The 26,736-nt window shown below is 58.7% G+C and overlaps 2 protein-coding genes across 2 annotated transcripts; both read left to right on the top strand.

The window, feature by feature from the left end:
* Nucleotides 1–887: 887 nt before the first annotated feature.
* Nucleotides 888–16,683, top strand: CARMIL3 (capping protein regulator and myosin 1 linker 3; the record flags this gene model as incomplete). Its single annotated transcript, XM_077126678.1, has 39 exons — nucleotides 888–1,538; nucleotides 1,707–1,757; nucleotides 1,859–1,918; nucleotides 2,004–2,119; nucleotides 2,305–2,402; nucleotides 2,641–2,711; nucleotides 2,813–2,886; nucleotides 3,115–3,190; nucleotides 3,284–3,372; nucleotides 3,871–3,965; nucleotides 4,195–4,281; nucleotides 4,492–4,601; nucleotides 4,739–4,816; nucleotides 5,391–5,467; nucleotides 5,549–5,653; nucleotides 5,748–5,817; nucleotides 6,314–6,395; nucleotides 6,527–6,623; nucleotides 6,765–6,819; nucleotides 6,900–7,072; nucleotides 7,317–7,385; nucleotides 7,655–7,748; nucleotides 7,832–7,930; nucleotides 8,331–8,459; nucleotides 8,649–8,762; nucleotides 9,240–9,415; nucleotides 10,218–10,305; nucleotides 10,433–10,570; nucleotides 10,850–10,913; nucleotides 11,032–11,240; nucleotides 11,636–11,736; nucleotides 12,355–12,670; nucleotides 13,003–13,134; nucleotides 13,789–13,855; nucleotides 13,953–14,042; nucleotides 15,559–15,677; nucleotides 15,760–15,940; nucleotides 16,112–16,222; nucleotides 16,355–16,683. Coding segments are annotated over 39 exons (4,641 nt in total), but the record flags the coding sequence as incomplete, so codon positions are not given.
* Nucleotides 16,684–18,887: 2,204 nt separating this feature from the next.
* Nucleotides 18,888–24,977, top strand: CPNE6 (copine 6). The gene is made up of 16 exons (XM_077126518.1): nucleotides 18,888–18,945; nucleotides 20,252–20,423; nucleotides 20,829–21,008; nucleotides 21,344–21,418; nucleotides 21,583–21,657; nucleotides 21,814–21,897; nucleotides 21,989–22,078; nucleotides 22,420–22,524; nucleotides 22,778–22,864; nucleotides 23,092–23,151; nucleotides 23,402–23,535; nucleotides 23,609–23,663; nucleotides 23,756–23,807; nucleotides 24,107–24,240; nucleotides 24,406–24,642; nucleotides 24,840–24,977. The coding sequence occupies exons 2-16, from the start codon at nucleotides 20,256–20,258 to the stop codon at nucleotides 24,975–24,977; spliced, it is 1,674 nt and encodes a 557-aa protein (XP_076982633.1). The 5' UTR covers nucleotides 18,888–18,945; nucleotides 20,252–20,255.
* The last annotated feature ends 1,759 nt before the right edge of the window (nucleotides 24,978–26,736 follow it).

Raw genomic sequence — 26,736 nt, 5'->3', positions numbered from 1 at the left:
CTTCCCCGCGGTACACCCCAGTCCCCGTGCCTCCCGCCTCCTCATGCAGCCGGCTTCAGGGCAGCTCTCTGCTCCTACGTTCCAGCTTCGGGCATCGCTGTTCCCGGAGCATCCTTCTCTGGCCCCTCCCGCCTCACCCTGTGAGGACCTTCCGTCCCGAAGCCGCCTGTGCGGTTCTTCGGTGACAGTTGAAGCCCCCTTGCGCTCCCGGGGGTTGGCTCTCGGTGCTCCTTGCCCACCCCTTGACGAGGCATCCAGCCTCACCTCCGGAGAGCCCCGGCTTTACCCGCCGGGAGGGGCCAGGCCCGCCCCCGCCGGGCGGTAGGAGCTGCCCCTGGTCCTGACCGCTGCTTGGCTCTACACCCTCCCTCTTCGCGGCCCCGCCCCGGAACTGGCCCTGGAGAGCCCCCTAGACCCCTAGAAGTCGGGCAGCGCCCGGGCCAGTGGAGCAAAGAAAGGAGTCAGGGAAGAGGCCCGGGATTGGAGCTAAAACCAAGAGCAGGGTCTCTGCGACCCACCTCCCAGAGTCCCCGTCCCAGCCTGTCTCCTACCTCGCTAGCTCCTACCCTCACTTCAAGGCCTCCCGTGTTTGCGTGGGTCTCAGACTCATTCCAAACCAAGGCCCGACCTCCCCGACTGCCAGAACCCTGACCCCCAGAGGAGGACGCACAGGCTAGCCCACGCAGACACCAGGACGTTCAAGGATACTCAGAGGCATCTGCACCGTGGCGATTTCCCACATCTCCACACACGCACAAGCACAATCATGAGATGTGTGTATACACATCCTTACAGAAACATCACCCCACCATACACACACAGACACACACTGTAGGATATTTGGATGGTTCTGCCAGCAGATGAGTATGGGGCTCATTTAAACACTAACTCCACCCCCACCCCCCCACTCTGACACATACACACCAGAATTGCCTGGCTCTGTGCCCCTTTCACAACTGCAAGCACAGCATACTCATTCACACTTATCAATCCCCGCCAATACCACACACAGATTCAGATGGCATGCACACACTCATAGTAAAAAGCAGGAACTCACACCCAAGCCACCTAGAATAGGGTCAAAGGGACCCCTACCATGCCCCCCACACACACACACTGGCTTACTGTGTGTCGTCAGCTGTTGCAGTTCATGGGTTGGCATTGGCATCATCCTTCATACCTTCAGAAGTGTAAGACACACCTTCCCACTGTCGGCGACAGTCCCCGACTCAGGGGAGCTAGAGTTTTCTCCACATCCTGACCCCTCCTTAAAAGAAAAGCCTCCCAAAAAGGATGGGTCTCTGCCTCTGCCCTTCTTTGTCTCTGTTTCTGTCTCTCCTCCCATCCGGTGCTGCCACTTCCTCTACCTGGAGAGCCCTAGGAAGGTGGGGGTGGAGGTGGCCAGAGTGAGAGGAGCTCTGAGCAGGCCCCCTCCACCTGCAGACAGCGTCCGGAGGTGCCTGAGCCAAGGGGCAGTGCTCCAACAGCACCGCATAAAGCTGGAGACCAAGCCCAAGAAATTTGAGGACCGGGTGCTGGTGAGGGCAGGGAGTTGGGGGGGGGGGGGGTGAGGGCAGAGAGCTGGTGAGGTCACGGAGCCCAGGGAGGGGGAGGGAGACAAGGGAGACAGAGATGGAGGGAAGGCTGAGGAGACAGGACCCAGGCAGCTGCCACGAGCTGTGGACATTCTTATCCTCTCTCTACAGGCCCTGACATCCTGGCGTCTCCACCTCTTCCCCCTTAAAATTCCAGCCAAGGTGAGCTGGCCTGGGGAGTGCAGAGACATCAGGCCTATTCCCCCCATAGTGTGGCCAACCAGGCCCTTACCGTGGACTGAGTCATGCTCGTGCCCTCTCAGGTGGAAAGTTCCTTCAATGTCCTGGAGATTCGTGCCTTCAATACGCTCAGCCAGAACCAGGTGAGCACCCAAGCTTGGGCACCCCTCCTGGGCAGCCGGAGGAGAGAGTTGTTATCTGAGGCTGTGCTGCCCCCTCTGCCCCCAGATCCTGGTGGAGACGGAGCGTGGCACGGTGAGCATGCGGCTGCCCTCGGCAGACAGCGTGGACCAGGTGACCCGACATGTGAGCTCCGCCCTCTCCAAGGTCTGCCCTGGCCCGGGGTGAGTGGCAAAGGAGGAGTCTTTCAAGGGGTTAGACAGCCGGGAGACATCTCCTTCCCCTTCCCTCCTTCTCGTGTCCTCACCCCGCTCCTGCTTTTTCCTGGGCGAATAGAAGTTATACCAGGGGGAGAACTGACAGAGTTTTTCCCCACCCCTCTCTGGGATGGGCTTGTTTCGTCTTCCAGGTGTCCAATCCGACGTGGAAATGCAGACACCCCAGAGGGCCCCCGAGACACGTCCCCCAACTCTGAGACTTCCACATCTACCATTCACAGTGTCTGTGGTGAGCAGGGGCAGACTGGAGGAAAGTGGGCCCTAAGCCGTACTGCCCTGGTTGCAGGGGCCTTAGCACATGGGGCTGTGCCTGTCCTGAGGACTCCACGAGCTCCAGGACTTCAGGAAGTTCATGGGGTGGCAGAAACACAGAGTACTGGCACCAAGAATGACCTTGACCTTTCCTTGAAGCCCAAGCCTATTCCCCACCTCCTTCCCTCCGTGAAGCCAGCCCATCTGCCCCGCAGGTGGCTTCTCCGAGACCTACGCTGCCTTGTGTGACTACAATGGGCTGCACTGCCGTGAGGAGGTGCAATGGGTGCGTTGGGCAGAGGCCCAGCAGGTGGGCAGGTGGGGCCCGGAGGGAAGGGGCACAGGAGGGCGAGGGGAGCAGGTGTGAGCTGGCTCCACCTCTCCAAGGATGTGGACACCATCTACCATGCTGAGGATAACCGGGAGTTCAATCTTTTGGATTTCAGCCACTTGGAGAGCCGGTAAGCTAATGAGACAAAGACCTGACTCCCACATTCCAGCCTCAGTCCTACCCGTGGCCCTTCCCAGGATCTCCATCCTGGTCCCACCCCCAGCCCCAACTCTGCCTCTCCAGTCCCACCCTCCACCACCATTTACCCATCCAGGCCTAACCACTCCATCCTTGGTCTCTTCTTTTTTGCCTCAGCCATCCGCTCACCATTTTCCTGCCCCCTTCCCTCTCCCCACAGGGACTTGGCTCTAATGGTGGCAGCTCTGGCCTACAACCAGTGGTTCACCAAACTCTTCTGCAAGGACCTGCGGCTGGTAGGGACAAGGAGGGGCTGGGACAGCAGGAGGGCTCTGTGGGGAGCTGGTGCCCTTCCAGCCTCCTGATTACAGGACCCCCTCTGTCCTCAGGGCTCCGAAGTGCTAGAACAGGTGCTACATACCCTAAGCAAGTCGGGGAGCCTGGAAGAGCTGGTGCTGGACAACACGGGGCTTAAGACGTGAGGCCGGCCTCCTCTGCGGGAAGTGGTGCCTCCTCGGTGTGGTCTCAGGGTCCCAGAGCATCAGAGCAGGAAATGGGCCTCTGGACTATCTCATCCAGTTCCTCACTTTACAGAAGAGGAGACTGGGGCCCAAGGACGGCATGCAGCACGTCAGTGGTCAAGCTGGGACCAAGACCTTAAGCGTCTTGACCCCCAGCTCCATGACCTTTTCCCAGTATGTTTCATGCCCCATGAACCATCCCCTTCTTCCATCAACTGCCAAGCAGGGCTGGCTGCTGTGCTTTGTCGCAGCACAGCTTCCCAAGGCTTGGAATGTCCTGAAGTAGTCTAGAGTGGTGAAAACTCCCTGGCAGGCCCCTAGCTGCCATCTTCCTAGAGGGGGTGCCTCTGTGCCTAGCAGCCCCAGCCAGCCAGGCAGGTTGAGGAGGAGGGGAAGCCCAGAGGCTGGGACCTGGAGCCCAGCTCAGGACAAATCCTTCCTCCCCTTCCCTGAAGGGACTTTGTCCAGAAGCTGGCCGGGGTATTTGGGGAGAACGGGAGCTGCGTGCTGCATGCCCTCACTTTGTCCCACAACCCCATCGAGGACAAGGGTGAGCCCCAGCCCTGAATCCTACCCCCACCTCAATGCAGACCCCAGTCCTAGCCCAGAGCCTAACCCAAGTCTAAACAGGGGCTCTCCAGCCTGACTCCAGCCCCCACCCCAACACCTCCATCCTTGACCCTAGGCCTGTACCCCATTTGAGCCCCGAATCTGACTCTGCACCACCTGCACCCCCCACCCAGCCCTCTCACTGAACCCGTTCTCTCTCTGCTCCCCAGGTTTCCTCAGTCTGAGCCAGCAGCTCCTCTGCTTCCCCACCGGCCTTACCAAACTGTGCCTGGCCAAGACTGCCATTTCCCCTCGAGGTACTCACACGAGGACCCGCCCTCTGGCCCCTGACCCTCCTCCAGGGCTGCCTGGGGTGTCAAGCCCCCAAGACATACCCACACTTTCACAAATCACCCCAGGGACTAGGGAGGGAAAAGGGGCCACATTTCAAAGCTCAGGAAGGGTTGTATAGTGAAGGGAAGAAGTGGGGATGGGGGCCAACCCAGCCCAGTGCCCGCTGTACTCAGGGCTCCAGGCACTGGGCCAGACCTTCGGGGCCAACCCGGCCTTCGCCAGCTCCCTTCGATACCTGGACCTGAGCAAGAACCCCGGGCTGCTCGCCACGGAGGAGGCCAGTGTGAGTCCACAGAGCACAGCCTCCAGCCCCTGCAGAAGCTCGGGCCGCGGGACCTGGGAGCCCTCTGCCTGGTGCCCCTGGGGATGAAGGGACCTCATCACCCCTTCCCTGCAGCCCCTCCCTCCTTCCTTCCCCAGGCCCTCTACAGCTTCCTGGCCCAGCCCAATGGCCTGGTGCACCTGGACCTGTCAGGAACGGACTGTGCCATCGACTTGGTGAGGGCTGGAGCTGGGGAGCCAGTCTGAGGTGCCTTGGGGAGGCCCGAGCGAGTCGTGTCTCTGCCTCCCCTCTCTTCCTGAGTCCTGAGGTGGGGGCAGGAGGAGCCTGCTGAGCTAACAGGAGAGGAGGCAGGGTAGAGCTGGTGAGCCGCCTTCAGGTTTAGCTGGATTCTAAGGCCAGGCCCAGAGCTCCCACTGTGCAGTGCTTTATCCAGGCCACCGTCCGCCTGCCCGCCTGCCCGAGGGTGTGCTGGCTGTGCCTGAAAGCCAGCCCTCCCTCCATTCCCCAAGCTGTGTGCCCTAGAGTAGGGGTGCATCCCCAGGAGGAAAGGACGTATTCCCTAACTTGAACAAAGGTCCTCCCCACCCCTCTGGAGGCCAACCAGGGAGTGGACCGGCCATCCTCAGAGGGGTGAACCAAGGCTCTAAGAGGCTAAGCCGGCATCCACAGCGGGACTCACACGGACTGACTTCAGAGCTGGGACCTCGACGGGAGGGACAAGGCCGTCCCCACCCACCCCACCCTTGGCAGCCCTCCCAGCCCCTCAGACCACCCCTGTCCTCCCTACAGCTCCTGGGTGCCCTGCTCCACGGCTGCTGCTCCCACCTTACCTACCTCAACCTGGCCCGCAACAGTTGCCCCCACAGGTGGGAGCAGGCAGGGGGCAGGGTGGGATGGGGCAAGTCATGGGCATCCTTCCCACTTGCTGACCCCGGGGGTCTCCGCAGGAAGGGCCGGGAGGCCCCGCCGGCCTTCAAGCAGTTTTTCAGCAGCGCCTACACACTGAGCCACGTCAACCTGTCGGCCACGCGGCTGCCCCTGGAGTCCCTCAGGTTGGGTGGGTGCCGGGTTGCTGGGGGCGTCCAGGGGAAGCACGGCGGGTGGGAATGAGGGGTAAAGGTGGGCCTGCTGACCTTGCTTCTGCAGGGCGCTGCTCCACGGCCTCTCCCTCAACAGTCACCTCAGTGACCTGCACCTGGACCTTAGCAGCTGTGAGGTGAGCCCTCTGCCTCCAGCCCCTCTGCCTGCCCACCCAGTGCCCCCGTGCTCATTTCTCTAACCTAAGTCAAACCCAGCTCCTTCTCACCTCTGCGCGAGCCCTCCGTGACCTCCCGACCCGGCCAGGCCCCCATTTTCTCCTCTCGGCCTGTGGTCCATGTCCCCCCCTTTCCAGAGCCCATTCGTTCTTCTTCAGCCCCCAGCACCTCCCTTCCAGCCTGGGGTGACAGATCCCAGCCTCTCCCACCAGAGGGCAGGAGCAAGCTATTTTGGGAGTAACCGCCTGGAGATGTTTCTGGCTGGAGGGAGGGAGAAAGAGCCCTAGGAGAGGCTCTGTTGTAGAGAAGGGGCCTCCCTGATTTTACACCCCAGAGACAACCTGGTGGGGTGAGCCAAAGTCCCAGGGTGACCATCCTGGCCTCCAAGCATGAAAGTTGCCCTCCCTTCCCCACCCCCACCCTACCTCTCCCCGCTCTCTCTTCTCCCTCCCCCAGCTCCGGTCTGCTGGAGCCCAGGCTCTGCAGGAGCAGCTAGGGGCTGTCACCTGCGTGGGTAGCCTGGATCTGTCGGACAATGGTGAGTGGGACTGCCTCTGTGCCCTGGGAGTCGGGTGGGGGTAAGAGCCTGGCGCGCGAGGAAGGGGGGCCTTGAGGAGACTCCAGTGAGCCTCAGGTTTCAAGGCCAGCACTGTCCCCACCTAATGACAGGGTTCGACTCGGACCTCCTGACGCTGGTGCCCGCCCTGGGCAAGAACAAGTCCCTCAAGCACCTGTTCCTGGGCAAGAACTTCAATGTCAAGGCCAAGTGAGGCCCCCTGCCCACACCTCCAGGCCCGCACCCCGTCATCCACCCATGCTCTGGGCTCACTGTATTACCTCTGCCCCCCCCATAGTGGGGCCCAGTGCCCGCCCCCCTCCCCCCAACCCAAGTCCCCACTCCCCGCAGGGTGCTGGAGGAGGTCCTGCACAAGCTGGTGCAGCTGATCCAGGAGGAGGACTGCGTGAGTGACTGGGCCGGGGAGGGGACCCGCCTTGCAGGGGCTGCCGGCTCTGAGCCCGACCTCCCCACTTGCCCTCGCAGTCCCTGCAGTCCCTGTCGGTGGCGGACTCCCGACTGAAGCTCCGGACCAGCATCCTCATCAACGCCCTGGGCAGCAACACCTGCCTGGCTAAGGTGGATCTGAGCGGCAATGGCATGGAGGACATCGGAGCCAAGATGCTCTCTAAGGCCCTGCAGATCAATTCGTCCCTCAGGTGGGGCCCTCACCTGGACCCTCTGACCTGGAGCCCCAGTCCATGCCCCCCCCACAGACACACACCATCCCTGCTCGCCAACACTCACTGCTCCGATCCCAGCATCCAGGAGACTCCCAGAACCATCTCGGAGTTGGCCTCATTTCCTGGGAAAGGAAGGAGGGCTCCAGGGAGGGGTGTGTCCCTGGCCCCTAACAGGGACTCAGAGGGAAGGATGACAAGCCCATGCTCACCCTCCTCCCAGAACTATCCTATGGGATCGGAACAATACCTCTGCCCTGGGTTTCCTGGACATCGCAAGGGCTCTGGAGAGGTAAGTGGACCAAGGCTCTGTCCAAATCTAATCCCCAGCTTCCTGGGCCAGACCTGCACTGCCCCAGCCGCAGGCCAGCCCTCTTGGCCTATCTGCACAGAATGATTAGGAAGGGCCATGGAAGAGAGACTGGGGCAGAAGACAGAAGGCCAGGGCCCAGATAGGGTTGGAAAGGGAGAGAGGAAAAGGTCAGCAAGGGGTGGGTTCTGGGGAAAGGGGCCTGCCCTCCTTACCTGTCACCCATGCAGCCGCACTACTGTGTCCCACAGCAACCACACGCTACGCTTCATGTCCTTTCCTGTGAGTGACATCTCCCAGGCCTACCGCAGCGCCCCCGAGCGCACCGAGGACGTCTGGCAGAAGGTGGCAGCCTAGGCAGGGAACATTGTGAGGGGCAGGGGGTGCAATCCCTGGGCACTGACCCCACCCACCTCCATCATCTCTAGATCCAGTGGTGCCTGGTGAGGAACAACCATTCCCAGACGTGTCCCCAGGAGCAGGCCTTCAGACTGCAGCAGGGCCTGGTGACCAGCAGCGCCGAGCAAGTAAACATTTCCCTCTGGGACACAGGGGGCACGGGGCATGCAGAGCACAGGTGCTGTGAGACAGAGCACATGGGAAGAAGGGTGAAAGAGGCATCACGTGACGCCTATCACTGTGCATGTAATAGAGCAGAAAGACAGGACATTGGAAGAAGGGCCCCAAACATACAAGAACATGTGGGCAAACAGCAGGCAACCCCCAGACAAGGGGTGCACAGGACCATGGGAGCTCAACTGGGCATTCAAGTTCACGCCCCAAGAAGAAATGAGAAAACAGGCCATCAGCAGATATCACCACCACCACTGCCAGCACCAGTAGCACCAGTTCCACTGCAGTGGAATGGACATATGGAGCCAGAAATGGCCCCTGAGTCCCCCTGACACTCCTACCACTATGGTCCAGATGCTGCAGCGGCTGTGTGGACGTGTGCAAGAAGAGGTGCGAGCCCTGAGGCTGTGCCCCCTGGAGCCTGTGCAGGATGAGCTGCTCTACGCTCGGGACCTCATCAAGGATGCCAAGAACTCTCGGGCGGTGAGCCCTCCACAGTCTCCCAGCATCTCTGCAGCCCCATCCTGCCCTGGAGAACCCAAGAAGGCCAGCCATGCTAACCTAAGAGTGTCCAGGCCCTGCCCTAACCACCTGCCCTCCTAGCCCAGGGCTCCCTAGGAACCCACTGGTGCCCGATTCAGGCTTTCTGATTGTAACCCCTTTCTTCCCCAGCTGTTTCCCAGCCTCTATGAGCTGGGCCACGTGTTGGCCAATGACGGGCCTGTGCGACAGAGGCTGGAGTCAGTAGCCAGTGAGGTGTCCAAGGCTGTGGACAAGGAGCTACAGGCAAGTCCTGGAGGAGGGAAGAGGCCAGGGTGGGAAGCCCAAAGGAGACCAAGATCCTTGGCTGAGGGCTCAGGTCAGAGCAGGGAGATTGTTAAAGGGTAGGAAGGAAATACACAGGGTTGAGACCACCCACACTTCCATGGTGCCAAAGCATTGCAGCAAAATCAGACTTGGGTTTGGTTTTTTTTTCTGCTAGCTTTTGATGCTGGCCCCTGAACCCTGACCTCTCCCCTCTGAATTCCAACCCTTGAACTGGCTCCCCCCTTATCTATAAGGTTGGGTAGAAGGAGCACTGACCAGGAAGTGGGGAAGCCTCAGTATCCAAGGCTGTGCCACTAACAGTCTCCCTGACTGACCTCAGCAGTTCCCTCAGTCTCTCCATGTGGGAGCTGGACTAGGTAGGCTACAGGTTCTTCCACTGGGGTGCCAGCTCTGACCCTGTCCCCTGGGGGCTCTCCCCCCATCCCCCCATTCTAGGTGATCCTAGAGTCCATGGTCAGCCTCACGCAGGAGTTATGCCCTGTGGCCATGCGTGTGGCTGAAGGGCACAACAAGATGCTGAGCAACGTGGCAGAGCACGTCACTGTGCCCCGAAACTTCATCCGGGGGACGCTGCTGGAGCAGGCCGGGCAGGACATCCAGAACAAGCTGGAGTGAGAGGCGGAGGGCAGGGTGGGGGCAGGGCTGGATTCAGCCCAAAGCACTTACGGATTGGGGCCCTCGAGCTATCAGCCATGAATAATGAGCAGCACTATCTCCATTAGGAGAGATAAATCTTTCACTAAATGCAACCTTGCTATTTAGGGTCTGGCTGGTCTTTGCCCTAGAAACCTAAGTGCTGAGTTTATGCGCACACGGATGTACACACAAATTTCACCAGGAATCCTCTCATAGAAGCGAACGCACAGCCTCCTTGGAGGCATGGACAAAGAAAAATGATGTGAGGAGGGGTGTGTGGCCTTTGTCCCCCCACCCCCTGCCCCGTTTTCATTGCTCCCTGGAGTTCTTTCATTCTGGGTTTGGTTGCCACCACTCACCAAAGCAAAGGAGAATTGTGACTCTTGCCCCTGAAACAGCCAGACTCAAGAAATGTTGCTTTTTACTATGACAGTAGCAGCCAGCAGGGTTTACTCAGCTTCCCAGTTTGCCTAGCTCTATCCCTGCAGGGTTCCAAGGACCTGACCTGGCACTGCTTCCTTCTCCTCCATCAATTCCTCTTTGTCTTCCTTCGTCATACCCACGCATCTGATCTGGGGGAGTCGGGGGTGGGGGGGACTGGACACACGTTTATGGGAACATGCCTGTTGGGAATCCTAAGGTGCTTTCCACAGCGGCCGTGTCTCCCATGGACATCCAGACCAGCTGGCCCCTGCCCTGACGCATCTGGGGAAGTGAGGGGCTGAGGCTCAGGGTTCCGGGAAAGGGGTGGCTGAGCAGCCCCACCTCTGTCCACAGTGAGGTGAAGCTCTCCGTCGTCACCTACTTGACCAACTCCATAGTGGATGAGATCCTGCAGGAGCTATACCACTCCCATAAAAACCTGGTGAGGCTGCTGAACCCCAGCTAGGGGTTGTCCTCTCCTCACCCCATCTGCCCCAGCCAGACCTTCCTCGAGGCTCTGGTTGGTGAACACCTTCCTTGAGAGTCTGTTCACTTCTATCCTTCCCCAGGCCCGGCACCTGACCCAGCTAAGGACACTGTCAGATCCACCAGGGGGGCCAGGCCAAGGGCAGGATCTGTCCTCCCGGGGCCGAGGCCGGAGCCACGACCACGAGGACACCACCGATGACGAGCTTGGGACCAACATCGTGAGTCCCTCACACCCTGTTCCTCTCCTCAGCCCTGCCGCTGAATCTCCAGCACACCAGCCCCTTCCGCTCCTCCACACCCCCCCTCCTTCCCTCTGGGCCTGTTCTCATCCCCTAGACCCAAGCCAGTCCAGCCTTTTGCCTCCTCCCAATGCCTCAGCCACCCAGAGTAGAGGAGCCAGAATGGACTCCAAAGAGAAGGCTTTATGAGGAATGGGAGTCTCAAGGTGAGACTCCTGGACTTCCAACCTGACCCCACGGCTCATCTCGTTTCCGCAGGACACCATGGCCATCAAAAAACAGAAACGCTGCCGCAAGATCCGGCCAGTATCTGCCTTCATTAGTGAGTCCCCCAGGTTCCCCCAACATTCTGAGGCCCTGCTTCCCTTTCCTCTCTGCCCCTCCATTCTGCTTTCTCCCTCTCCCTTCTACTAGCCCCTCTAATGCTGCTGTCTGCACAGGTGGGAGTCCTCAGGACATGGAAGGCCAGCTGGGACACCTGGGGATTCCCCCTGGCTGGTTCTCAGGCCTCGGGGTCAGCCAGACCACAGCGAGTGGCTCCTGGGAAGGTCTGTCTGAGCTGCCCACCCATGGCTATAAACTAAGGCATCAAACACAAGGGAGGCCTCGGCCCCCCAGGACCACTCCTCCAGGACCCAGCCGGCCCAATGTGAGTCCCCAAAGGCCTTGAAAAAAGGACTGACTTTGCTTAGCAATGCCAGAGCGAGCCAGGCTTTCTAGTTCTAGAACACCAGTGCCAGAGGCACCAGCCTCGGGGGAGTGGGCAGGGGCTCAGGCCATCAGAGGAGGGATCCTGTTTGGATGGGAGCAAAACCTTGCCACAGATAGGAAATCACTGTCTGCCAAACAGTGACAGTTCTCATTTTGGTGAAGGACAGAGCCAAGAGCCACCAAGCTAAGTAAATGTCCAAGCAGACTGAAGTCTGAGTTTCCATGCACCAAGAAGAGACAAAGTCCAAATGCGCAGGGGGAAGGCCCTGAGTGGAGCGGGAGGTGGACTTCCCGACCCAGATGAGATCACCAACAGGACTTTCCCCCCAGCAGGTACTGGTACCTGGGACTCGTCAGGAGAATGGCATGGCCACCCGCCTGGACGAGGGGCTGGAAGACTTCTTCAGTCGAAGGGTCATGGATGAAAGTTCCAGGTCTGACATCTAGACACATTTGCATTTTTTGACAGTCCCCTAGGCTCTGGAAATATTCCCTGGTGCCTCCCAGAAGCCCCACAGCCAATCTCTCTGGGGCATCCCTTCCCCATGCTCATCCTTTCCACCCAGTCCTTAGCCCCCACGACTTCTGAATCTCCCTAGGACAGCAGGAAAGGGTGAGGAGAGAGTGAACACAGTGGGATGATGGGGCCAGCATGAGGGTGGGAAGCAGCTGACCGCAGGCCCTGGGATGCGACCACAGCTAGTAGGGAGAGGCCTGGAGGAAGTGTTCTCTGCCACTGCCCAGCATCTGTCCAGAAGAGTCACTTGGAGCACATGGCGAAGCCGAGAGGAGACAGGTGGGGGTGCCTAGGAGAGAGTCCATTGCAATGAAGGGCTGCTGGCAGGATACAACTGGAAGGCGAGGATGCTCCTCTGGTGAGAACTAAGTGGAAGAGAGTTACAGAGCAGCAGGACAGACTAAATGAGAAAGGAAAGCTGGCCCGCTATGAGACGCAGAGTGGGGCTAATGCCAGCACCAGTCCAGCCCCGGAGTGGCCGCTGCATCTGGCAGATGCACAGCAATTGTCACTAACTCCCCCTCCCTCTGCCCAGCTACCCCCGGACGCTGCGGACTGTGCGTCCAGGCCTCTCAGAGCCACCGCTGCCTCCACTCCAGAAGAAGAGGCGCCGAGGCCTATTTCACTTTCGCCGGCCCCGGAGCTTCAAGGGGGAGAGAGGACCAGGCTCCCCGACCACTGGGCTCCTCCTCCCTCCTCCCCCGCCCCCACCCCCTACTCAGGAGAGCCCCCCCAGCCCAGACCCCCCCAGCCTCGGCAATAACTCCTCTCCCCGCTGGAGCCCAGAGGAGGAGAGTGGCCTCCTCCCTGGATTTGGGGGGAGCCGGGGACCTTCCTTCCGCAGGAAGATGGTAAGTCGGGGAGTGCTGGCATCCTCCCCTCTCCTGCCCCACACATAGCCCACACCCCACCGCACCCCAAGCCCAGAATCCTAGAGCCCAGGATTCTGAGGAATCTCGGTTTTCCCTACTCCTCTGTCCTTGAATGTGGAATAAGACCCGTCACCCAGGGCATGCTGGGAGCGATGTTATCGAATGAGGGCTGCGGCAAGGACAACTCAGAGGGTCTGGGCAGGGCTTACCCCAGGCTGGGGGCTCAGTGGGACAGGGGCCGCTCCTCTGCTGCCCTTGGAGCTCTCTCTCCTTCTGGTACTGTGCATGTGAAACGTGAGACCTCGTTCCAGGGCACAGAGGAGTCGGAGCCAGGGGAGGGGGGCCCGGCCCACGGGCCCACGCAGCAGCCAGCTCGGGTGCACGGCGTTGCCCTTCCTGGACTGGGAAGAGCCAAGGGTTGGAGCTTTGATGGGAAACGCGAGGTGAGGGGGGCTTGGGGCAGGCAACGGAGGGTCCCACGGTCCCTATCTTCTGCCCTCCGGGTCCTCTCCCCCATCCTTGGCAGATCCCCTAACACCTGGAGAGAGCCGGTGCTTTGGCTTAAGGTATTGCTTCAGTTCTGCCTCGACCATGCCCTCACCATGTAATCTCTTAACCTCTTGGAGTCGCTACTTCCTTGATGCTAAATGGGCGTCATAAAAAAATACATAATCTCTAGAACTGCATCTCCCAAACTTTGGTGACTTAATTACCACTTCCATGATGATTTTTACCTTTTCTACTTGCCACCTGTATTATTATTTAGATACTATTTTTATTTAAATAAAGCATTTTTTTAACTTAGTCTGGATCTAAGCATTATCATCTTTAAAAACACAGGCTTTTTAAAATAAGTTATGGTTTTCTAACGCACATTAAATTAAACACATTACTATTAAGATAACAGTATGTTCATTTGTGAATTACCTTAAACCATTTCTTATGCAAGTAGGGTGGTTTGGGGGCCACTTTTTGGAAAACATGATGTGAGTGTCTAAGGACTGATGACATGATATGCTAGAGAGAAACCCCTTGTCAGGGGTGGGGATCCGTGCCTACGGAGGGGGCTTTTGTTACAACCTCAGCTCTCTTTTCAGGGGACAGGCTCAGACCTGGAAGGCAGTGCCCAGGCTTGGCAGAAACGGCGCTCTTCGGATGACGCAGGTGAAAGTGGTCACCCTCACACCCTTCCTTTGACCCCTCTCTTGATGACCCAGTCCCTCTTAACCTGCCTTTCCCCTTTCCCATCCCCCCACTACAGGGCCTGGAGCCTGGAAGCCCCCACCACCACCCCAAAGTACCAAGCCACCCTTCAGCGCCATGCGCCGAGCAGAGGCCACATGGCACATAGGTACAAAAAGCCTCTTCTCAGGCAGTGGCACTGAAGGCGCAGGGTGTATCCAAAGAAACAGGAAGCTAAGGCCCCTGCATTGGGGAATTTACAATCGAGGTGGGGCAGTGGAAAGTCAACACGCTGAAAACGTTTAAGGATATTGACAAAGTTACAACCAAAAAAAAAAAGACTAAACAACCCAATCCAAAGAACAAAAGCGGCCCCTTTCCCTCACCTTGCCCAGGTTGGCAGATGGAACCGTGCTTTGTGGTTGGCTCCGGTGAATTCTCTAGGCAGTCAGCGCCTCCAGGCACTGTCAGCAGAGCGGTACCCTCTGGAAAGAAGGCCCCTCTGCACCTCAGCTGAAAGAAGGTGGCCAAGCCACACTCAAATATTCCAACGTCCTCCAAAAATAACTCACCCACACACCCCCAATCACTCAAAAGGTGCCAAAAAGAAGGGCACATGTGGGCAAGAGCACTGGTGCGGAGCTCAGAAGCCCTGGGCATTAGTCCTGGATCAGCTACCCATCAGTAGGCCAGTCATTTAATTTCTGGCTTCCTGACTCTGGAGGAATAAAGGGCCTGGGGTACTATTACAGGCCTGGTGCCTTGCTTCCTCTCCTGGGTTCAGAGCACCTTTCACTTTGGTAGACTCTAAAGAAAAGCTGGTCAGTTCCGCATCAACTTAAGTAACTGCAGACCTGGACTATGGCCCTCCAACAATACTGACTTGGAGAAAACCCTCCCATGGATGTGGACATCCCCCTTTCCTGTTCCCCCACCACCATATCCATCCAAGCTAGGGCAGGAGGATTGGGAAAAGCTAAGAGGTGAGCCATTGCACCACCCTGCCCCTGCCCCTCCCTCTGACTTGGTACAGAGCCCAGGCTGGACTTGAGAGGCTGGGCAATGCCCACGCTCCTGCCCCTCCTCCAAGGCTAAACCAGCTCTCGGAGCACCTTTGCTGATTTTCCCATCCCATATACAAAGCAGTGAAAACACCAAAAGTGGGGGTCCATCCCTCATTTTGGAGACCACAAGAGTCAGATCCTCCATGGCACATACCTGCTGCCAGCACCCTCCAGGGCTCTCTCCTGCACACCCCTCGCAGACACCCTCCCAGTGTCCCACACTCAGGCGCACACTGCATAAAGCCATAGAGGCTGGGATGGGGATCTCCTCGCAGATCTACCCATCGAAATCAGCTTGGCAGGCAGAGTTCTGGGAATGCCAGGCTGCAGCCTTGGCAGAGCCTCGAGCACTGCAGCCCTGAATGGGCAGCTATGCCCAAGAACCCAGCAGCCCCTCGGCCATGGCTCTGCCCCTCCAGAGGTTATGGGATCCGGATAATGATGGGACTGAGGGCTAAAGACATGTGGGCACAGAAGCAGGCACTGAGGGCAGAGGTGTAAGAACGAGTGGGCTTGGAGTGGGAAGTCCTGGCCTGCAGAGATTCACAGGAAGAGGGAGCAGGGCAAAAGCAATGCAAGAATGCCTTTTCCTGCAGCTTCTCCTTTCTCCCCATCCCCCAGCCGAGGAGAGTGCCCCCAACCACAGTTGCCAGAGCCCCAGCCCAGCTTCCCAAGATGGGGAAGAGGAGAAGGAGGGGACCCTATTTCAAGAGAGGGCAGTTCCAGCTAGGAATGCCAAGGTGAGGGCCGGGGAAGGGGGCAGGGGAAGCGTCATCCTGAGGCAAAGAATCTAACTGGCCCATCATTTCCTTCCTATACCAGCAGCAGGACCCCCCTTTAGTGCCACGGCCCCCCAAGCCCGTGGCTGTGCCTAGGAGCCGCCAGCCCCTCCAGGAGCCAGGGGTCAGGGAGGAGGCCGAGGATGGGGGTGCAGCCCCAGGAATGCACAAACCCCGGCTGAGGCTGGGCTCACAGCAAGACCAAGAGGAGCCTGAGGCCCAAGGTCTGCCACTGCGACCAGGTGGGGTGTGGGGGCGGCTCCAGGACTTTGCTGCCCGCATCAGCTCCCATTCCAGGGCATGGCATGAACAACAGCCAGGACTCATGGCCTGGAGGAGTGTCCCAGCCTATAAGCCCCACTCATGTGCTAGGCCTGACTCGACTGTCATTTCAGGTCCCCCAGACCCAGGCCGCCGGACCGCACCCCTGAAACCCAAGAGGACGCGGCGAGCACAGTCCTGCGACAAGCTGGAGCCTGATAGAAGACGGTCCCCTGACCCCACAGGTGCCACTGGGGAAGAAGGAGGATGGGGACCCCTTCCTACCCATCTCTCTGTCTGTCCAACATGCCTCTCCCCCACCCCCGGGGCAACTGGCTTCCTTGCCCAAAAACAGCACTCCCCGGGTTTGTCCCCAGCAGGAACCAGCGAACCAGGAACAGACTGACAGCAACACCTCCCCAGGCCTCCTCTCGACATGTGCCTCACAGAGACTCAGACCCCTGTCCACCCTCACATCCCCAGGTCTCTCTGCCAGCCCCTAGGCCCCACCAGGGCAAGGAGAGGCATGGGGGTGTGCAGGAGATGGGGGACAGGAAGGGAGCGAGCCACCTGGAGAGAGGGAGGCTCCTTGCCTCTCTCTGCTGAGAGCTTCAGGCTGGGGGCCTGTCTCCTCCCCAGGGAGGGCCTGTCTCTGTCCCTCTATCCCCAGGGGGCTTTCTCCTTACTTGTACAGAATAAAAAACAAAATCACTACTTGTCTCAAGTCTCTGCTGCCTTCCCCATCTACTACCCCACCCGCCACCATCTGCTCCCCTTCCCACAAGTCCCTAGCACTTGGCAACAGTTGGAAAAAAGAGAGAAACACCCTATGGGGTAGAGCTGGGGCTCTGCAAAGGGCAGAGGGGAAGGGGCATTCACAGAGCCCCAGAGAACTGCCAGGCGGGAAGAGGACTGATGAGACCCCAGACCAGTATGGGTGTCCTGTGCAGGGCCAGGGCTGAGCTGGCCAGCGACGAGGCTGAAATGATAAGGGTGTGTGTGTGTGTGTGTGTGTGTGTGTGTGTGTGTTTGTGTGTGTGTGTCCACGTTCATGAGCCTGGAATGTGTTCCACTTTGGGGACATGGTGGGGCCAGAAGGCCCTGGGGTATGGGGAGGACACCGAGGAGCAGTGTGCACTGTGTGTGTGTGTGCACTGTGTATGTGCGTGTGTGCGTGTGCACTGTGTGTGCATGTGTGTGTACACTGTGTGTGCGCGCGTGTGTGCACTGTTTGTGTGCATGTGTGTGTACACTGTGTGTGCGTGCATGTGTGTGCACTGTGTGTACACACACACAGTGCACACACATGCTCACTAACTGTGGAAGTAAATGATGTATCATCCTGGGGGCTGCATCACTAGTCAAATTTCAACAGCAGAGTGACCTGGAGGTGAGCAGAAGTGCCTACGGTGTGAGAAGATCAACAATTAAATTACTTCCCCTTGGTGTACCGGCCACTACAACCTTGACGTTCAATAGTCCCATCAAGACAGGGCGGGCAACAGTGGCTTACTGGCAGAGTTCTCGCCTGCCATGCCAGAGACCCAGGTTTGATTCCTGGTGCCTGCCCATGCAACAAAAAAAAAAATTCCCATCAAGAGACTCGTCCTCTGTGAAGTCCTTGCACGCCTTCCCCAACCCATCCACTCTGAACCCTCTGTCATTGTGCCCCCACCCCCCCATCCTGAACAGGCCCCGTAACTTTAACCTGTCAACTTTAATTGCCTTCATGTATAGGTTTATCATCTATTCGTGTGTCTATTTATTCTGTAGACAAATCTATCTCCCCTGGGGGCTAGGCTGCCTCTTAGTCACCTTTGTAGCTCAAGACCCAGCCCAGGGCCGAGTTCCCAGGAGATGTGCCACAAGTGACTGCCACCTCATCGCACAGGTGGCTGAGAGGACGGAGGGTGAAAGCTCTTGCCCATTCATCCCAGATCACCATGTGCCCAAATGTCTTCATGTGTGGTTTGCAGCTCCCTAGGCAATTGCTCACCTCCCCTGGTCTCACTCGACAATGAATAATGTCTTCTTTCCTTACGATCTATGCATGACAGGGCCCCTCTCACAAGAATGTGCCTGTTTGGGCTGAAATTTAGGGGTGGGCATACATTGCGGGTGCCAGGAAGGTGCCCTAGGGATCAGCCCTTTGGCCCATCTCCCCTCTGTGCAGCTCCCGTGTTCAGAATCCTTAAGCGATGATGCCTATTTCCTTGTAATGTCCTATAAAAGGGAGGCAAGGGAACTGGACCTCGTTCTCAAAGCTCTGAGGTTCAGCATGACATAAGTTTTTTAAGGAGTACGTGAAGATGTATATTCTGGGTACTCTGGGGGGAGGTGTGTGAGTGAGTGAGTGTATGCATGCACGTGACAAGTAGAGTCCAGTGTTTCTTTATCTGTGACTCTGAAATATCCTTAGCGAGTATAACGTCGACCATGTTGTGAGCTGGTGTGTTTCCCTCCGTGTATCGGTGGGGCTGTAACTGTCATGGTGTCACTGTGAGTTTATGTACCGGCGCCGTGCGTGTCGAGATATGTGTGAGTCTATGAGTCACGGGTGCCTGTGTCTCCATCACTCCCCTCCGTGGATGTGTGCGCACACACCACTGCAATGTGTGCATCTCCGGGATTCTGGGTGTGGGTGTGGTGTGAAAGGGAAGATGTGTGTCACTGTGTCTGTGGGGGTCCTGCCTCGGAGCCACACCCAGCCCGCCCTCCTCCCCCAGCACTGTGGCTCCCTCCCAGGCAGTAGCCCTGCCCCTCCCCTCCCCTCCCCTCTTCTCCCTTCTCCCTCCCGCCCCGGCCTGGGGGGGGGGGGAGCGAGTGCTGCTGCCCCCCCACCCCTCCCATCCAGGCCCCATAAATAGCAGCAGAGCCGGAGCGGAGCCGACGCCAGCGGCTGGAGCAGCAAAGGGAGTCAGGGCCAGGGCCAGAGAGCCGGAGAGAGGAGCCCCAGCAGGGAGTCCAGGTGAGCCCGTCCTTTCCCCGCAGCCCAGCCCGGGCCGGCCCCATCTCCACAACACCATCTCCCCCGGCCCCCAAAGAGGTCCCCCCTTGCCCTGCCTGATCCCCTCATCGCCACATGCCCCTGCCCCTCTCAGGAGCCCCACAGGCACAGTGAGACTCCTGGCTGGAAGGCAGAGACCCCCAGCCCCGCCCCGTCCCAGCCCCTCCCTCACATGTCCAGAAAGGCACACACTGTCCGGAGGTGGGCACCCGGCCAGAGAAGGGTCTCGGCTCCTGAGGGAGGTGCAGGAACTGTCACACCCTTCTAGAGACAGACACACGACTGGGGTCGGACAACAGGGCGGGGGCGCTCAGACACAATGAAGCACACTCACTCATGGAAGCAGGACACGGGACCACACAGCCTCACCCTGAGATGTGGACAGACACAGAGCTGGACCGACCGGCCATGAACTCGGGCCGGCGTGCCCCTGCCTGCTGCTGCCCGAGGCTTGGTACCACGGCTGGGGGTGGTGGCGCGCGTACATCCCACGAGCAGCATGGAGGGGGGCCGCAGCTCCCCCAAAATCCTGTCGCTAAGAGACAGTGCCAGAGCTGCCAAGAAGTGTGAAAACAGGGGAGGTGGGGAGGGATGCGAAGCTTGTCATAGTGAGAGCCCCTGCCAGGAACTTAGAGGGCTTTCGGCAGGGATTGGGGATCGGGCTCTGCCTCCAACCATCCAAGCCCAATCCCCTACCTTTCCCTCAGCCCACCAGGAGGTGAGGGGGGTGGGGGACAGCCTAGCAGGATGCCTTTCAACCTGTCTCCTCCTGCCCGCCATGGACTCCCTTCTGGAGCCCAGTTCTTAGCAGACCTCCAGGGGCCTCTCCACCCCCTACCCCGCCCCTCTGCCCCAGTTCAGCTTCCTCGTGCCAAGACTGAGTGCAGCGCTGGCTCAGGCACTAGTCGGGAAATCAGCGGAAGGTGCTGAGGCAGCAGAAAGCTAGGATCAATCGATGGCCCCAGGAGCCAGGACTGCCAGGAAGCCACCCCCTCCCAGCCCCCCCCTAGCCCTCTCAACCCCATCCACACACACCTGGGCCATGAGGAGTAACAGAGGCCCAAAGTCTTGAGCAGGAGATGGAAGCCCCGGTCCTTCACCAACCCCAGCTCAGAACCCCAGGGAAGCTGAGCAGTGGTCAGGAGGGCTCCCGGGGTACGTTCATCCCAGCCCAGATCGCAAGTCCTCCACCACAGGTGAGGACAGACCCTTCCCCTGGCAGGTGTCCCCTCTCCAGTGTCCAGGCCCATCTGCTCTGTCCCCACAGCGCCATGTCGGACCCTGAGATGGGATGGGTGCCTGAGCCCCCAGCCATGACGCTGGGGGCCTCGCGGGTGGAGCTGCGAGTGTCCTGCCATGGCCTCTTGGACCGAGACACACTCACCAAACCCCACCCCTGCGTGCTGCTCAAGCTCTACTCTGATGAGCAGTGGGTGGAGGTGAGAAGGGGCTTAGATGTATCTTTCCTGAACTAACCTCCTGGTCTGGGAAGGAGGGAGCTGGGCGGGGGGCACTGAAGGCCTCACAGGGTGGCGGGGTGACCTTGGGGACAGGTGCGCCATCATTACAAACACAGACCGTTTTATAGACTCTAAAGCCCACAGTCGCGGAAGGTTCTCAGTTAGCTGCAGAGGTAGTGGGATGGCTCCCAAAGGTCTTAGCATAACCCCAGAGGGCTGATGGGCCAGTGGGCCAACACAGCCTGAGCTTGGGGTTCCGCCTAAGGAGGGAAGAGCTGGTGGCTGTTGGATGTGGGGCCCAGGGAAAGCTGGTATGATAGGGCTGATCCCAGGCAGGTCAAAAGCAGCCCCGTTCCCAAAGGGCCCTTGCCCCTCCTGCCGCAGGTGGAACGCACAGAGGTGCTGCGCTCCTGCTCCAGCCCTGTTTTCTCCCGAGTGCTGGCCCTGGAATACTTTTTTGAGGAAAAGCAGCCCCTGCAGTTCCACGTATTTGATGCTGAGGACGGAGCCACCAGCCCCCGCAATGACACCTTCCTTGGCTCTACAGAGTGCACCTTGGGCCAGGTTTGCATTCCAGCCCCACCCCATCCCACCCACCCCCAGCAGCTTCTGCCACTGGAAGCCCCCCCAAAAGGAGAGACTGAGCTCTGGAGCTAGTTCAAACTTGGCTTAGATCCCACCTCCACCATTCACTGGCTGTGTAGCCTTGGACAGGATACTTAACCTCTCTGAAGGAGTCACAGTGCCTACCTCTAAAGGCTGCCGTGGAAATTAAGTCCAGCCCCAGCTCAAGTCCAACCCCTATGGGCATTCAAAAGGCACTTATTACACTGCCCCTCCTACCTGGCCAAGACAGGTGGGGGCATTACAGCTGTATGTCCCTTCACGTCCTTCCCCAGATTGTGTCACAAACCAAGGTCACTAAGCCACTACTGCTGAAGAATGGGAAGACTGCGGGCAAGTCCACCATCACGGTAGGTGCGGTCACCCGTACTCATCCATGGCCAGGCATCCAATGCCACTGCATGGACATCCACGGTGACACATGCCCAAGGCCCAACCCCACCCAAAGGAAGGGAAGCATGGGGGGGAGGGGGCAGGTAGGGAGAGTGTCCTGCCACTTGTGTACCCCTTGCAGATTGTGGCCGAGGAAGTATCTGGCACCAACGATTATGTACAACTCACCTTCAGAGCCCACAAACTGGATAATAAGGTTGGCACCCAGGTCCAGGCCTCCTAAAGAGGCTAAGGCCTCCCACTCAAGACTGACCCAGGGTCTCAGCCCTCAGCCCTTCTCAGCAACAGCCACTTCCCCAACACTCCCTGCTGACCTCACCAGACTCATGGGCCCTTTTCCCTGGATCCTCAGGATCTGTTCAGCAAATCTGACCCCTTCATGGAGATCTATAAGACCAATGGGGACCAGAATGACCAGCTGGTTTGGAGGACTGAGGTTGGTGCCTGGGCCTATGGGAATAGAGGGAGGGAGAGTAGGGTACGGAAACCTAGATGGGAGGTGACCAGCCCCCTGGTGCCTCTCCAAGGTGGTGAAAAACAACCTGAACCCCAGCTGGGAGCCATTCCGCCTGTCCCTGCACTCCTTATGCAGTTGCGATGTCCGCCGGCCTCTCAAGGTGAAGCCGCCCCGAAGCAAGGGCAGCCTAGTTAGAGCATTCAGCTTGCTCTCCTTCCTCTCCTCCCTAAAACCACGTGATAAGCCCCTCCCACCAAGGGGCAAATAGCAGGGCCCTATTCAGTGGTAAGCTCCCACGGGTGCCTTTTATCAGAAGCCAAATTTCCTGCCAGACTGAGCCAAAGAAGGAAGTTCAGGTGGCCTCTCTGGGCAGGTTGAGGTCAATTTGGACCTAGAGACTGTTAGGCCCCACTCCCTGAGTCTCTCCTTCTCCTACTCCCTCACCCTGAGAGGTACTGCAAAACCTCCCTGACCCTGACCCCTCCCTCCCTGCCTTCTCAGTTCCTGGTGTATGACTACGACTCGAGCGGGAAGCATGACTTCATTGGCGAGTTCACCAGTTCCTTCCAGGAGATGCAGGAAGGAACAGCAAACCCTGAGCAAGAGGTGCCACCAAGACCCCACTCCAGCCCCCAGAATTCCACCCAGATCCCTGGGAGAATCCTGAGGGAGGGTGATGCTGAAGAGACCACTGTAGGGGAAGACAGTGGAAGGCACCCAAGTTGAGTCTAAGGACTGAGCCATGGCGGGGTGGGGGTGGGGGAGTGTCTTGCCTTGGAAGACTCTGCTGGAAGGGGATAAGAGATGTCACCTGATAGAACTGTGACTCTGAACTTGTGGGGTGGGGTTGGGAGTCCAGATGCAGTGGGACTGTATCAATCCCAAGTACCGGGACAAGAAGAAGAATTACAAGAGCTCGGGGACTGTGGTGCTGACCCAGTGCACGGTAAAATCCAGTTCCTGCCTCAAGCCTTGCCCCAGCCCCTGCCCTGACCACAACCTCAATTCAGCCCTGAACTCAAAAACCAGCTTCTCTGCTTCAGGGAATTCCTGTACCATCTCACCCCTAGCTTCACCCTCAAAACCCCTATTCCTCCATGTCCCCCATAAAAGCCCTACCCAGTTCCCTCCTTGAAGGACCTTTCCTCATCTCCCCTCCCCTCCTTCCACCAGGTGGAAAAGGTGCACACCTTCCTGGACTACATCATGGGTGGCTGCCAGATCAGCTTCACGGTAAAGGCCCAAGGGGATGGGAGCATAGGAAAGAGGGAGTGGCTCAGCCATAGGGAAACAGATGGAGCCCAGAATCCTTGGGCTTCTCATGAGCCTTAACAATGCCAGTCTGAACCCAACCTCACAATGAGGCTCCTGGGGCTCCCCCAGGCTCATCTTAGCCCTCCCTCCAGATGCCAGCTCTGGCCCAGCCTCTCCGCTGGCTCTCAAAGCTGGGCCCATGACCCTTTCTCCCCCCCATCCCTGCCAGGTGGCCATCGACTTCACGGCCTCCAATGGTGACCCGAGGAGCAGCCAGTCCCTGCACTGCCTCAGCCCCCGCCAGCCCAACCACTACCTGCAGGCCCTGCGCGCGGTGGGGGGCATCTGCCAGGACTACGACAGGTAGGAGAGGTGGCTGGCAGCCCGGCGGGAGGCCTGTGCCCGATGGGCCCCCATAGCCTTTTCTTCTCCCCAGTGACAAGCGATTCCCAGCATTTGGCTTTGGGGCGCGAATCCCCCCCAACTTCGAGGTAGGCTGGGTGCCAGGGGAAAGGTAGAGATGGTGGGAGAGTCAGAGAGGAAGGAAAGACATCCTCTCACTGCGCTGTCCTCACCTTCACAGGTGTCCCACGACTTTGCTATCAATTTTGATCCGGAAAATCCTGAATGTGAAGGTAAGAGAGGACATTCCACCAGCCCTGCCTTCCTCTCTGCCCCAAACGCATACACACTCTCTGCACATGCCTGCATACCGGTGCAGGAGCACAGACCCCATCCCCACGGGACCGGACCGCCTCCTGCCCCTTCCACCCATTCAAGCCTCTCCATCCGCCCACCCAAACTCATCCTCTGCTCAGTGAAAAGCTGGGAGGGTGGGAAGTCCTGAGACAGTGAAGCACCTTCTTGCTTTAGGGGGTTCAGCAAGGGCTCCCTGCTGATATCTGTCAGCCTTACCTCTTCCCTCTGCCCACAGAGATCTCGGGGGTCATTGCCTCCTACCGGCGTTGCCTACCCCAGATCCAGCTCTATGGCCCCACCAACGTGGCCCCCATCATCAATCGCGTGGCTGGGCCTGCCCAGCGGGAGCAGAGGACCGGCCAAGCCACGGTGAGGTGCCACCGCTGGCAACCAGGCCCTGGGGCAGGTGTTCTCCCGCAGCGCCAGGGTGAGGGCCTGGGCTTGGGGCAGGTGCAATCGCCCTTGCACACAGCGCTGACCTTCCCCTCCCCCCCACCCCCCCACCCCCCCACCCCACCCCCCCCCCGCCCTCAGAAGTACTCAGTGCTGCTGGTGCTCACCGACGGCGTGGTGAGCGACATGGCCGAGACCCGCGCCGCCATCGTGCGCGCCTCCCGCCTGCCCATGTCCATCATCATCGTGGGCGTGGGCAACGCCGACTTTTCCGACATGCGGCTGCTGGACGGCGATGACGGTCCCTTGCGCTGCCCCCGAGGGGTGCCCGCCGCCCGTGACATCGTCCAGTTCGTGCCCTTCCGGGACTTCAAGGATGTGAGTGCCCGGCGCCCCCTCCCAGCCGAAGGGGAGCTCATGCCCCCAAATCTGATCAGTCTCAAGCACGGAGTCGACCTCCTGCGAAGGATGCAGGAGCCCAGCAGGCCACCCCGAAGCCCCGCCCTCCCCCCACCCCGCCCCTCACGACTCTCCTGCTCTCAGGCCCTTATCCATGGTTCTGCTGCCACCCCCAGACCCCACCCTCAGCGCTCGCTAAGTGCGTCCTGGCCGAGGTGCCCCGGCAGGTGGTGGAGTACTACGCTAGTCAGGGCATCAGCCCTGGGTCTCCCAGGCCCAGCACGCCTGCCACGACCCCCAGCCCCAGCCCGTGACTGCTGCCCACCGGACCGACACTCCCTCAGCCTCTCAGTGAGTCCTGGGGGCCCAAGAGGGGGAGACAAATGGGTGCAAGGGGAGGCTTAGTGAAGCCCAGCTGTGTGGGTGTGTTGCGGGGGAGCATGTCTATGACTGTATCATGGCCTCCCAGGTGCCTCTCCCAACCCTTGTGACTTGAGTGACCAGTGCCTCTGCCTCTTGGACCAGCTGTGCCCCCCTGGGTTCTGGAAGTGAGTGGTGGACCCTGCCCCCACCTCTCCAGGCCACGAGACCCTCAGCCTTGTGGCCCCTCAGTGACTTCCTTCAGTGATCCTGACTTTCTTTCTGGCTGTTAATAAAGAAAACCATTCTAAGCACCTCAGTTTCTACCCGTCCTGCCTCAGTTGCCCACTGGGCATCTACAGCACCCCACCCCCACTGCACACACACTGTGAGAGATGAGGATGAGCACCCTTCAAAATGTGAGCCAGGACTCCCCAGTCAGTCTGCTGTCTCTGCAGTCTCACTCCACTATGTGTTAATGGAATCTAAGGAGCCCCTACCCTCACCTCCTAGCCCAGGGGGTCCAGGCACCATGGGGGTTAATTACAGGAGATGGGGGGTAATGAGGGGCTGTCAAGGGGGCAGGCCGATGCTCTCATACAGCTGTTTCCAGAAAAGCCCAGCTGAACGCCTCCAGGGGCTGAACCCCGGCCCCCACACAGCTGTGGGGCAGGCTGAGAAAGGGTGTTGGGGGAACTAAAGGAGGGCAGCGGGTCTGAGCGACTAGTGAATCAGGGACACAGAGAGGACACCCAAAAATCTTCAGCCTGGGTTTCCTGGATGTGTGAAGTATGTGTGTGTTCACGTGCTATACATCCCTGCCCCTCAACATGAGTATGACTAGCTGTGCATGGTCATGACAGCATCCACAACAACAAAACCTTTTTCAGCATGTGTCAAGCTTTGTAGTAAATATTTTAAGTGCTTTCACTCCCGTTAGGTAGGAACCATTATCTTCTCTGTTCTGACAAAGCAAGTGAAGATTGACTTTAACTCACCCCCAGCCAAAGAAGAATTGGTAGACCTGAGACTTGAACCAAGGCCTACCTGACTCCAGCACTCACACATTTAATCACTAGCATGCAGCTCTGTTTAAGGTAGATCCGATGACTCATCTCAAAACCCAGGTGTATGCATATGGCTTAGTTGTGTACCCAGGTGTAGGCATCTGTGGATGGACGCCTCTGCCCACATTTGTCATGAAAGACCTTGGCCAGTTAAGGAAGGTGTGCAAAGAGCAGTAGTGAATCTGGATTGTAGCTCCAGAGAGCAGGCAAGACATGGAGGAAATTCAGGTTAAGGAAAGAATAGCTGAGCTGCTGGAGGGACTACATCCTGCCCCAGCTTCTCCCTTCAACAGTGAGTGTGGAAAGGGACAAAGGAGAGGCCAAAGGTGACATGGAGTCCCTCAGAGATCTGATCCAGAGATAGAGAGGCTGGCCAGTGGCTGATGATATGGTGAAGAAGAAAGTTCACAGGAGCTGGAGGAAAGGACTGTTATCACAGGCTCCTGAGTGGAGGAGGGATGATCTAGAGGAGGAGGGAGGAGGGAACAAGAACAGTGATGGGAAGAGAAGAGACAGCTGGGGAGGGGGTGGATAGAGGGGGAAGAAAGGAAGAGAGACATATGGGAGCCTCTCCCCCCATGTTCACCTGCCTGCTTCTCCCATTTATTATGCCCCTCAGAAATATGACAGTGGCTGGTAAGGTAGC

Source organism: Tamandua tetradactyla, chromosome 14, assembly GCF_023851605.1.
Source record: "Tamandua tetradactyla isolate mTamTet1 chromosome 14, mTamTet1.pri, whole genome shotgun sequence".
NCBI lineage: Eukaryota > Metazoa > Chordata > Mammalia > Pilosa > Myrmecophagidae > Tamandua > Tamandua tetradactyla.
The sequence above is the reverse complement of the archived record's forward strand: the minus strand, read 5'-3'. Positions and strand labels throughout refer to the sequence as shown.